The 12,293-nt window shown below is 44.2% G+C and overlaps 1 protein-coding gene across 2 annotated transcripts in view; it reads left to right on the top strand.

The window, feature by feature from the left end:
• The window catches only part of SHC3 (SHC adaptor protein 3), a 194,472-nt gene that overhangs the window by 124,841 nt on the left and 57,338 nt on the right, over positions 1–12,293 (top strand). For both annotated transcript variants that reach the window (XM_075599838.1, XM_075599828.1), the window contains 2 exons: positions 2,037–2,100; positions 9,844–9,963. In XM_075599838.1, the coding sequence (XP_075455953.1) occupies positions 2,037–2,100; positions 9,844–9,963 (184 nt within the window). The remainder of the gene's footprint in view (positions 1–2,036; positions 2,101–9,843; positions 9,964–12,293) is intronic.

Genomic DNA, 12,293 nt, shown 5'->3' with positions numbered 1-12,293 from the left:
CTTTTTTTGTGTCAAAACTGGCAATTAAAAACTACAAATATCTTGGCAACTGGGTTGCCCCCAGATGTCGGGAGACCCCAGATCACCTGGAGGGAATTCAGGCAAGTAAAAAAACAAAACGCATTTTAAGCGGGACTGCTACTTTAAAGCCCTTCAGCAACAGCAACCACTGACATTGTCATTACCGCTTATTTGTAGGATGCACTAAATAAGGGCAAACGTTTATTTTCTCAGGAACCAGAAAGTATGCCTGGAGACCCCAAAAAAGGCGAGAGTAGTCTTGAGGCACTTCTTCGATAGGCTGGTATTATAGGTCAGTGACAACTCAACCCTTTAATAGGATACCACACATTTGCTTTCCGATGCCTGGAGATAGTATCGCTTTATATTAATATACTGTGCACACAGTCAGGACAACATACAAAATAAATAACGAAACTAAAAAAAAGAGAGTTAAAGAAGAAAAATGGATTGGAGGAATTAATCTTTTATGGTCAAGCCTTTTAAGTGTATAAGTGTTTTTTTATTGTATTTATAAAAAATATTGTACAGGAAGTATTTCATTGAGAGTTACTGCTCGTTTTCAAGTATGGTGTGATGGAGCGGCCTGTAGGCGAGGTCAGTTAGGAGTTCACACAATGCATTTTAGGCTGAACCAAAATGTCAAGTGGTTTATTTCTCCACAAAAAAAAAAAATTGGGCACATTGTACCTTTAAGTCAAAACACAAAGCATAAAAATAATGCCTACTCCACCTTGGGGGACTTACTAAACAGTACAAACCCTAGATACCTGGCTGGCTAGCTAGCCCAGTTGCCAGCCCCAAAACAAATAAAACAATATCAGGGAACAATATATAAAGTCCTTATCTGAGTGTGCTGGTCAAGCATCTCCGGTTTCTCCAGGTAAATGTCAGATGCAGGTGTTACAGTCCTGCTGCTCCCAGGAAGTCTCTTGCCCTATTTCTATGCAGGATTCTCTGCGGTGCAGGGCTTTGGGGTCCCCACTGTTCCCAGGCAAGTCCATGTGGTGAACAAGAAGCTTGGGTCCATGGAGGCTGGAGCTTGGTTAAGGCTGGGTGTGAATCCCAGCTGGGCAGCAGGCAATCCTCTGTGACCCTCCTCTCTTGCTGAACAGGAACTCGAACAGGGACTCTGACAAGCAGTTACTTCCTTCCTTTTAAACCCTGCTCAATCAGGAGTTAATAGAAGCCTCAGGCAGGAAACCTGACACCAGTGTGTAGCTTCCTTATCCTTGTAGAGGGAGCGAGTTACTCCTTCACTCCCTTACATATGGGCACAGTTATGATAACAATACATGGTTACATTAAATTAACAGAAGTTTATTCTATTATACTGTAAGAGGAACTTCATTTTATTTGGTTCTTTGCATTTCTTGCATGGTGAATGTGCTGTACTTGCACCGGTGTTTCAACATACATTTATCAGTTAAATATTCCCAGAATGCATGACAATCGGTAATCCCCCAAATTGAAAGCTCTCTTAAAAACACAATTATTTCAGCACTCTAAAAAAAATCAAATTTGTCGAAAAAAGTTGGTGATAGAGTGAGATAAATGTGATCATCCTGGAGGTTCGACAATAATGATCACAGGTCTGTGACATCACTTCTCCTTTACCCAGTGTACTAACTGCCAAGATCCAAAGCGGACTACATTGGAGACTTAATGCCAAGCCAGTTTGAACTTTCTTACCTCGCTGGGTGTATATTAATGAGGATGAGCTCTGCCAAATATACTGTTTTTCAATGTGAATGTAATTAAACAGTAGTTATTTAGAGCGAAAATGTGATTAACCTACTGGAAGAGTACTAGTAATAAGTGCTAGTACTGTATACTATGAAGTAATGTTTAACTATATTCCTATTTTAAAATGTGCTAAATGAATGCAAATATTGAATCAATGCATGCAATTGCTTTTGATAACCAGCATAAAATGTCTGTGTACTATTTATTAAAGAAAATGTGGCATGAATAATTTCTGTATAGAAACAGTGTTGCCTTCTCTTTTATTCTAGAGAAGCTTTTAGCAGAGTTTGTGAAGCTGTGCCCGGTGTTAAAGGAGCCTTCAAAAAACGAAAGGTACCTTTTTTTTTTACATTTTGTAATTTACAATGTTAAGTGTGTTATGCCGTAATAAGAATCTATTAAAAAATATCAGGAGGCTCAAAGCCTTGCATTATAATTATTGAAATAAACTGTAATGACCAGGAAATACACATTGCCCCATTAACTATGACCTAGCATCTTGTGAACCTACTCTGTCTTCAGACTGTAACAATTTCTCAAAGGTCCAGTTCAACTTGAGCTACAATAAAGTGACAATTCTGCCATTCAACATATAACTCTAACAGTTGTTTCATACAATAATGCAAGTCACATTTAACATGCATTGAAATGTAGGCCCTGCAGTCTTACTCTGGATAGCACAAACATAATATGACTGTATATGTTAGACATGAAACTTTTGATGGATTTTATACCTAACTGAGAACAATCGTAGGGATCAAGGCACAGTTATAATACAGATTTTACTAAAATAATAATTCACAGGGTAATATATGATCACATGAATGGATGGAAACATAGAAAGTAAAGGTAATTTGTGGACTAATGTTTTAAAACGGCACTTTTCAGTATTTTGCACATTGTTAAATGTAATGCCACTTTGAAACACACTGTACATACACTATTCTGTTATCACAATCTCTCTACACAGATTTTACAACTATGAACAAACTCAGTCTCTTATTATTATTACTAGTAGTAGTAATATTATTAGTAATATTAATATTATTACCTTTATAGAAATTGTGAAATCTTGACATTGTAGCCACATGCAGAATATTTGTTGGTTATAGAAAAACACAGAAAAGCTATTAATCTCCACTAACCTAGAGGCTTCCTTGAGAAAGTGCGCATGCATGCGAAATGATCGTTGGCAGGCACAATTATTTTGACCACTCAGGAGCTATGATATCAGTAAACACAATGTTGCGATATTTGAGGTTAGTGGTTCGTAACACCACAATATAGAACTAGCCCTGGCACATCTAACTATGTCTCTGGTCACACAAGCTATACACAATTCTTTTAAATTGTAAGTTGGTTGCCCGGAGGGTCTGGAAAGTTTTAGAACGCTAATTCAGAGCAGAAGAGGTATTATATAGCATGGCCATTGGTACACATTAGCTTTTGGTCACTACTTAGCTCTCAAGTGGTAATTCCACAAAGAAGTTCACTTTAACTCCAAACACCAGATAGCTTAGCACAGGGGTGCGCAATGTTTTTTTGCTGCTCCACCCCTGTGTCTCAGTCCCTGCACTCGCGACCCCCCTCCCGAGTGACCTTGTGTCAAGTTTGACGCGCGTTGTCATGACGACTTGGCACGTCACTTGACCCCACGGCGTCATTTGACGTGCGTTGTCATGGCGACATGAGCAGAAGCCGGCTGAATCCCGGTAAGTACAGGTTGCAAAGGCCTTGCGCTGTCCCCTGGCATTTAATTTAAGTGCCTCGGGGAAGAACGCAGGGCCTCAGCAAGAAAAATCCCGCGCCCCCCCTGGGGGGCACGTCCCCCAGTTTGCGCACCGCTGGCTTAGCAGTAGGTTTAGCCAGCTATTAATACCCCTTCGCCTTGAAATTACAATATAATTAAGCAGCTTCAAGCTGTTTGCTTAGGGTTGTTATTTCCCAGACTAGAGAAGATATTAACTATTTAGAGGGTTTTCGTTTATATTCTAAGCTGATTTTGGAACTTATCGATAAACAACATTGAACATTTCAGATACTCCTATTACTGGAATATTCACAAGCTATACTGCCCCCAAGAAACACATACAGAGGAATTTAAACCCCGAGTGCCATAAGTGTCAATAACTCTGACACCATTCAGATCCAGGCAACATTTTATTCATTAGCGTTTTGTTTAGTTCGCCGTTTATATGTACACAACTTTTTATTTTAACTTGGTTATCATTAAAATGAAGTTTTAATTAAGTCATATTTACTTACTTCACTTAGTGGTAACTGAGTGCTCAACCAACTGGTTTTCTTTTTCTTTGGTATATTAATTATAATTACAAGGGTGCAAATTCCATCTTATACATTTTTAAATTTTTTTTAATTAATGTAAAATACATTTTTAATTTTCTGGAATATCAAAACTTAGAACAGTGTCTCTAGCAAACAGACAAAGGGAACTATATCATTATACAGTATACTTTCCATATATATTAAATTAATGGCATCCAATGTAGAAATTGAATTAAGGGGTTTACATTATATTATAGCCTGATCAACTAAAGAAATAACATAGGAACAGAAAAACAACAGCACTAACATTAGTAATACTGTACTAACAGATTAAAGAAAAAAGTAGATATGCATATGTCATACTTTAAATGCAGAATTGGTACTGCACATGTAACCCAACTGTTTTTGATAGTAGTGAAGACATGGATTTGTTTTCATTATAAAATGATACCAGTCTTCAAAATCTAAGGTTCTGTTTTAAACAATCGTTAATTACTGTATAAATAAATGTGATGCAAACATCTAACACATTGGCTGCTATCAGAATAATTAAGGCAGGGACGCTGAAGCTCAGTTTTCGAAGGATACCAACAGGTTAGGTTTCAAGACTCTAATAAAGCACACTGTTCTACACTTAACCAACTAGCCTGGTCTTTATCATCACTAAGAGAACTTGATTAACAAAAGCTTATATATGTATTGCCTGGAAACTCAGTAGCCTTTGAGGACTGAGCTTGAGCCCTCTGGGTTAAAGTGTGACCCAATGGGACCTTTCCACGCAATGGTTAAAAAAATAGTCTTTACCGACCTATACTTTTTCAAGAAACGATCCGGGTAGATTTATCAAACCATCTCTAACGTCAGTCAACTGCATTGTCCTCAGAGTAGGGTGACCAGATTTTGAAAATGAAAAACCGGGACATTTTTTTTTTATTGTAGTACACTTATACTTTACTACCATTAGTCCTTGTTACGTGCGTGTGTGTACCTCACTAATCGAACAAAAAAAACCCCAGATGTGAATGATTCTGTACCCATTAACCAGAGTCAGGATGCCCCTCTTCACAATTTCTAAAGCAGCAATGCCGCCTGGGATCTTACCTGATCCGCAGTCCCTCAAGGTACTATACTGGAGGGAGGTGTTCCCTACCTGTCTTCCGATGTCTCCCGCGTGAAACTTGAGTCAGATCTGGAAGAAAGCAGGGTAGGTTACTTCGGTGTAGGTATACGGCAGTTAAGATGAGAGAGAGAGAGAGACGGGGAGGGAGAGGGAGGGAGAGAACGAGAGAGAGAGAGATGGGGAGAGAGAGGGAGGGAGAGAGAGACGGGGAGGGAGAGGGAAGGAGAGAGACGGGGAGGCAGAGAGACGGGGAGAGACGGAGAGAGAGACGGGGAGGGATGGAGAGAGACGGGGAGGGAGAGAGAGAGACGGGGAGGGAGAGGGAGAGAGAGAGAGGCGGGGAGGGAGAGGGAGGGAGAGAGAGAGAGAGAGAGAGAGAGAGAGATGGGGAGGGAGAGAGAGAGAGAGACGGGGAGGGAGAGAGAGAGAGAGAGAGACGGGGAGGGAGAGGGAGGGAGAGAGAGACGGGGAGGGAGAGAGATGGGGAGAGACGGAGAGAGAGACGGGGAGGGAGGGAGAGAGACGGGGAGGGAGAGGGAGGGAGAGAGAGAGAGAGACGGAGAGGGAGAGAGAGAGAGAGAGACGGGGAGGGAGAGGGAGGGAGAGAGAGAGACGGGGAGGGAGAGAGAGAGAGAGACGGGGAGGGAGAGAGAGAGAGACGGGGAGGGAGAGAGAGAGAGAGAGACGGGGAGGGAGAGAGAGAGAGAGACGGGGAGAGAGAGAGAGAGAGACGGAGAGGGAGAGAGAGAGAGACGGAGAGGGAGGGAGAGAGAGAGACGGGGAGGGAGAGAGAGAGAGACGGGGAGGGAGAGAGAGAGAGACGGGGACGGAGAGAGGGGGGGGAGAGGGAGAGAGACGGGGAGGGAGAGGGACGGAGAGAGAGACCGGGAGGGAGGGAGAGATGGGGAGGGAGAGGGGAAGGTAGAGAGGGACGGGAAGAGACGGGGAGACAGGGACAGACACACTGGTACACACACACACACACTGGTGCACACACTGGTATACACACACACTGGTGCACACACTGGTATACACACACACACACTGGTACACACACACACACTGGTACACACACACACACACACTGGTACACACACACACTGGTACACACACACTGGTACACGCACACAGGGAGGGAGAGAGTGACACACAGGGAGGGAGAGAGAGACACACAGGGAGGGAGAGAGAGACACACAGGGAGGGAGAGAGAGACACACAGGGAGGGAGAGAGAGAGACACAGGGAGGGACAGGGAGAGAGACACAGGGAGGGAGAGAGAGAGGGAGGGAGGGAGAGAGGGAGGGAGAGAGGGAGGGAGAGGGAGAGAGGGAGGGAGGGAGACACATACTGGTACACACACACACACACACACACACACACACACACACACACACACACACACACACACACACACACACACACACACACACACACACACACACACACACACTGGTACACACACACAGACACACACTGGTACACACACACACTGGTACACACACACACTGGTACACACACACACTGGTACACACACACTGGTACACACACACACACACACACACACACACACACACACACACACACACACACACACACACACACACACACACACACACACACACACTGGTACACTGGTACACACACACACACACAGGTACACACACACACACACACTGGTACACACACACTGGTACACACACACACACACACACACACACACACACACTGGCACACACACACACACACTGGTACACTGGTACACACACACTGGTACACACACACACACACACTGGTACACACACACACTGGTACACACACACTGGTACACACACACACAGTGGAGTACTGACAGAGGCAGCCACGAGCAGGCGGCTCCCCGCCTCACCCTGCACCCACCCCCGCGCCCGCGCTCATCTCCCGCACCAAGGGGGGGGGGGGTGGATGGGAGTGCCGGGCCCGGGACGCAAAGGTACAAACTGCCGCCCACCCCCCTCCTCCCCTCCCTCGGCGGGCAGCCACGGGATCCCTGGGCAGAATGGGGGGACACCGCGCTGCCACCACTGCCCGCCCCCGCGCCAAGGGGACCGGAGCGCCAGGACAGGAGGCAAAGGAAGAAAAACCCACCTCCTATCACCCCGGGCGGGCAGAGGGGGGAGACACCGCGCAAAGGAGCCAGCAGCCACGGGCAGAGACACACACCACGTGTGTTCTGCCGCAGGAAGCAGAAGTCCCGCCCCCAGGCACCCTGGCCCTGCCCCCCGCTCCAAGGCACACCGGCCCTGCCCCAAGGCACACCGGCCCTGCCCCCTGCCCCCAGGCACACCGGTCCTGCCCCCCCCCGGCACCCTTTTCCATTCCCACATGCCGGGACTTGGAGAACGATGATGCCGTGGGCGAGGCTTAATGCCGGGACGTAGGGGATTGGCCAAGGTAGCAAATGCCGGGGGGGCGGGACTTTGTTCAATGCCGGGCCGCATCCTCCAATCAGCAAGGCCCAGCATGTTTCTACAGGAGAAGCCCAACCCCTGGCTTTAAAAAAAATACTCACCGGACTGCTGCAATCTCCTCTGCGCCGCCGCTCACTCGCGCACCGCAGCTAATTACTCGCGCACCGCAGCTAATTACTCACGCACAAGCCGCGGACATTAAAGAAAATGGGAACACACAGGGAAAAACCGGGACATTTCCGGGACACACAGGAAACCGGGACAGCAACCGAAAAACCGGGACTGTCCCAGCAAAATGGGGACGGGTGGTCACCCTACCTCAGAGACGAGTTACATCTTGGCATGGTAAGAAGTGAGATGCGTGACTCATATTATGCATATGCGAGGTGAAGAGAAAAATGTTTGCTTGCGATGAGATAATATCACTTCCTTACCCTTGTGTGAAGATGCATTTATAAATAGTGGATCGCTGCATAATTATGAGCCCTTTGGCACTGTCACTTTTAACAAGTTCTGTTTATCTTCTATGCCATGAAATATACAACTTTGAAAGTTTTTTTCTTCTTTTTTTAACTTTGCAAGATCTTGTGCGTCTCATTTACGACCCACTATAGCTTAATTTGCCTGGCATTGAATTTCCTGCAAATAGTTATAAACCAGTTTTTTTCAGGATATCCCAGTTTACTGCATATAATTTAACCGTTTGCTCCCAAATTTATTTGTAGCAGTGAAAATATCTTGAGTGAGTCACTTTGGAGTTTTTCATGAAAGTGCGATAGTGCTGATCTGGCACTACTGTATGAAATCTTCCATTGACTTGGATAGGAGTTTCCGTGCGATGGTGTCCAAATGGCACTATTGCACTTTAATGAATAACCCCCTTTGTAGCTAACCAAAAAGCTCTATGGGCAGGCACTAGTGCCTGAAAAAACGTCTGCTGAGTACACTGTAGTGCTACTGTACTTAAGAAAAATGATTATCAATATTTACAGCAACAAAATACTGTACTGAAAATATGATTTGCATCATGTTTGTTCTGGAAACAGAAATGGTCATGTATGGCTCACTTATGGATTTTTGTTGGAGAAAGACAAAGGGCCATATTTACCAAGTAGTTTTCTGCCATAAGACCTTTTCCTAAGCTGGTTGACACCTTACAGCATTATTAATGTCGATGGGATATAAAGGTAGGCACAGTATAGTGTTGCAGAAGACTTCTTAGTAAATATGGGCCAAAATACTATTCACCTAATCGTGTCAACAACTCTGTGTCTTAGGCTATATAATCCCAGTAACTGTGTTATAGGCTATATCATCCCAGTAACTGTGTCTAGGCTATATCATCCCAGTAACTGTGTCTAGGCTATATCATCCCAGTAACTGTGTCTAGGCTATATCATCCCAGTAACTGTGTCTAGGCTATATCATCCCAGTAACTGTGTCTAGGCTATATTATCCCAGTAACTGTGTCTAGGCTATATTATCCCAGTAACTGTGTCTTAGGCTATATCATCCCAGTAACTGTGTCTAGGCTATATTATCCCAGTAACTGTGTCTTAGGCTATATCATCCCAGTAACTGTGTCTAGGCTATATCATCCCAGTAACTGTGTCTAGGCTATATCATCCCAGTAACTGTGTCTAGGCTATATCATCCCAGTAACTGTGTCTTAGGCTATATCATCCCAGTAACTCTGATTTTTAGGCTATATCATCCCAGTAACTGTGTCTTTGGCTATATCATCCCAGTAACGCTGATTTTTAGGCTATATCATCCCAGCAACTGTGTCTTAGGCTATATCATCCCAGTAACTCTGTTTTTTAGGCTATATTATCCCAGTAACTGTGTCTTAGGCTATATCATCCCAGTAACTCTGTTTTTTAGGCTATATCATCCCAGTAACTGTGTCTTAGGCTATATCATCATAGTAATGATGGTCATCCTAGTAGTGTGGCATGTGACAACCACAGGCCAAGTGTGTCATGTACATTACAATATTTAGAAGGATATAAAACTATGCATTTACGCAACTGCTTTTGGATTTACAATGAAGAGAAAAATATGACTATTTAGTATTACTTTTACATGGAAAACAATGCATAAAAGAAATAAGTATGTCACCTGTCTGTTTAAAATAAGCAAGGGGATGTCACCATGTAAAAGATTGTTTTGCATCTAGATTAGCAACAGAGTCTTATCATGTCACTTTTTTCTGATTAAACAGCCAGCAAGCAAAGTTCTGTCCATTATTCTGGGGAAGAGCAACCTTCAGTTTGCAGGAATGAGCATAACATTGAATATATCAACCACCAGCTTAAACATGATGACACCAGATTCAAAGCAGGTATGGTAATGCTGTGCTTCTTTCTTCTCTATTATCAGGCTGTTTTATGTTTAACATGTTTGCTTTTATGTTCCTTTAAGTTTGTCAGAGACCCCCTGCTACAAAACACTAGTAATAAAATGTAAATTTAAATTTGTAATAACCACCAATACACAACCCACCCCCTGTGCCCCCACATAAAACCATTATTTATTTTTATACACGCAGGATTGATACCACAGGCCAGCGAACGTCCCCGGGTGGTCCCCACGGGTGTCCACACTCCCCACAGGGTACCCTGGGGGGGTTCACTCGGGTGTCTTGGGGCCCTCGGGTGGTCCCGCTAGGCTCTGTGGGCTTCCAGGTGGTCCCTGCTGGTGTCTGTGGGGCCCAACCGGGCCCATGGGTAGTCTCTGCGGGTGTCTGGGTGTCCCTGGGGCATCCCCACGGGTGTGTGGGGGCCCTCGGGTGGTTCCCACGGGTGTCTGTGGGCCTTCGGGTGGTCCCTGTTGGTGTCCGGGGGCCCCACAGGGGTCCCCGGGTGGTCCCCACAGGTGTCTGGGGGTCCTTAGGGGGTCCCTGTGGGCGTCTGGGGGTCATCGGGTGGTCCCCGCTGGCCTGCGGTACCATTCCTGTATTTAAAATAACAAAAACATGGCCTACATTTCAATAAATACATCTCCCCCTCCCCCCAACTAAACACATACAGTACAGTAATGTGAAAAATAACTATTATCCAGATATGGATAATAGATTATTTGCCCATTATTAAACACAACATTAGTCAGTCAGCATAAATAAATTAAATAAAAACCGTTCTACTCACCCCTGCCAACATGAAGGGCGTCCTCATCAGCATACTGCAGGGCCATGTCCTCCGATGCCAGCAACAATACATTAAAAAATACAATCTAATGACCCCTAACCCTTTAATCACCTTAGCGTTTAATAACCGCTATCGTAATTAAGGTGTTAACCCACTATGCCCCACTACCCACCCGGGAGGCCTAACCACCCACCCTGGACCCACTATACCCACCCTGTACCCATTGAGTGGCATAGTAGTACATCATACCCATATAATATGGGCATGATAAGCTACTATAGCAGTCAATGGTCACACTAATACAAAAGCATGAATGTCAAAAATACACAAAAATAAAGCAGATAAAACAAGCACCTAAACACATAGAAACAAAAATTAAAAGCACTAGCCAACCAAGCAATTAACTAAATAAAACCACTAGCCAATCAATTAATGAAATAAAACCATTAGGCATTCAATAGAATAATAATAGTTTTATTTTCTATGTCTTTTTACTGTTTAGATTAAATTGATTTGAATTGTGATGGCTTGATTTTTTCTTTTTACAGATTGGTTAGCGATTTTATTTAATGATGTATTTTGGTGGCTACTGGTTTAAATAAATGTGTTGCCTAGTGGTTGTATGAATTAATTGTTGTGTTGTTTACAGCTTTTACAGTAGGTATTAAAAAAAATTTTTGGCTAGTGGTCTGATTTATGTAATATTGCATAGTGGTTTTGGTTATTCTGAATGCCTAGTGGTTTTATTTCATTAATTGATTGGCTAGTTGTTTATTTAGTTAATTGCTTGGTTGGCTAGTGCTTTTAATTTTTGTTACTGTGTGTTTAGGTGCTTGTTGTATCTGTTTTATTCTTGTGTATTTTTGACATTCATGCTTTTGTATTAGTGTGACCTTTGACTGCTATAGTAGCTTATGAAGCCCATATTATATGGGTATGATGTACTACTATGCCACTCAATTAGTTGGTCCGGGGTAGGTGGTTAGGCCGCCTGGGTGGGTAGTGGGGCAGGGTGGTTTAACCGCTTTATTACTATAGTTGTTATTAACCGCTAAGGTGATTAAGGGGTTAAGGGCAATTAGATGGTATTTTTTAATGTATTGTTGCTGGCATCGGAGGACATGGCCCTGCAGTATGCTGATGAGGACGCCCTTCATGTTGGCAGGGGTAAGTAGAACAGTTTTTATTTAATTTAATTATGCTGACAGGCTAATGTTGTGTTTAATAATGGGCAAATAATCTATTATCCATATCTGGATAATAGTTATTTTGCACATTACGGTACTGTATGTGTTTGGTTGGGGGTGGGGGTGGGGGTGGGGGTGTGGGTGGGGGGGGTGTGTTTATTGAAATGTAGGCCATGTTTTTGTTATAATACAGGAATGGTACCGCAGGCCAGCGGGGACCCACCGGGACCACCCGAGGACCCCCAGATGCCCACGGGGACCACCTGAGGGCCCACAGACACCCGTGGGAACCACCCGAGGGCTCCACAGACACCCATGGGGATGACTCGGGGAACCCC

Source organism: Ascaphus truei, chromosome 1, assembly GCF_040206685.1.
Source record: "Ascaphus truei isolate aAscTru1 chromosome 1, aAscTru1.hap1, whole genome shotgun sequence".
Classification (NCBI taxonomy): Eukaryota; Metazoa; Chordata; class Amphibia; order Anura; family Ascaphidae; genus Ascaphus; species Ascaphus truei.
Note: the sequence above shows the minus strand (reverse complement) of the source record. Positions and strands in the feature narration are given on the sequence as shown.